We start from the raw sequence: 882 nt of genomic DNA on the forward strand, positions 1-882 counted from the left end.
ATACTGTCATATTTATACTAAAGTTTATAAACTTTAGTATAAATATGACAGTATAAACTTTAGTAAAACTATGACAGTATGAGGTTCAGTAAAGCTTCAGGTCTCCAGTGACCCTGTCGATCAGATCAGCTGGACCTGGACCGATCCCCAGGACCGTACGTGAGCCAGGAGCGATCTGAGTCCGTCCTGCGTCCTGGATGAGACTGACAGTGAGACCTGCTTGTTTAGCAGAGCCCAGCAGGTCCATCAGAACCTCCTGGTCGGGGGCCTTCAGCACCACTTTGGGCTGACCACAGTACTCCCACTGTCGGAGCAGCTCGGGGCTCCTGCGCTGGACCTGCCTGTAGGCCGCTACAGCAGCATGGGAGCACTGGGCCGCCACCTTCCCTTTGCCCATCTTCAGGTCGGTCCGGACCACCAGGACCATCTTGAAGTCGCCGCCCTCTCCCATCACGCTGGATTCTGTGGTGTCGTTCCCCACAGCCTTCATCACCTGCGGGGGGGAGGGGCCAAAGTGGGCCCGAAGGTACCACCCACAGACCAGTCCACAGCTGAGTCCTGCTACCACACCCAGGCCCAGTGGACCAGAGGACCAGTCCATGTCCCTGGATCTGAAGACGAGAAGATCAAAGGGTCACCACAGGAAGTCAGGTTTAGATCTGAGCTTCAGGATGATTCAAACTTAAACTTTAATTATCTGTAAATTTAGACAAAACAAACGGTGACGTTCAGGTGGAGGTTTCATTTAAAGCTCATGTTGTGGAGATGTGTAAAGTTAAACTTTTTAAGTCTTATTAGTGATAAAAACCTGACCTGGAAACATCAGATTAATTACTTTATATGAATACTTTAATATAAATCACCATTTATATTCTATAACAC

The 882-nt window shown here is 49.0% G+C and overlaps 1 protein-coding gene across 1 annotated transcript; it reads right to left on the bottom strand.

Annotated features, from left to right (window-relative positions):
• Window positions 1-16: 16 nt before the first annotated feature.
• ptrh2 (peptidyl-tRNA hydrolase 2) lies at window positions 17-629 on the bottom strand. The gene has a single exon (XM_014000749.1). The coding sequence runs from the start codon at window positions 599-601 to the stop codon at window positions 86-88; it is 516 nt and encodes a 171-aa protein (XP_013856203.1). The 5' UTR covers window positions 602-629; the 3' UTR covers window positions 17-85.
• Window positions 630-882: the final 253 nt, after the last annotated feature.

This window comes from Austrofundulus limnaeus, unplaced genomic scaffold (genome assembly GCF_001266775.1).
Source record: "Austrofundulus limnaeus strain Quisiro unplaced genomic scaffold, Austrofundulus_limnaeus-1.0 Scaffold4015, whole genome shotgun sequence".
NCBI lineage: Eukaryota > Metazoa > Chordata > Actinopteri > Cyprinodontiformes > Rivulidae > Austrofundulus > Austrofundulus limnaeus.

Excerpts from the sequence above, each read along its gene's own strand:
- ptrh2 (XM_014000749.1), bottom strand. The coding sequence starts at position 601 with ATGGACTGGTCCTCTGGTCCACTGGGCCTGGGTGTGGTAGCAGGACTC.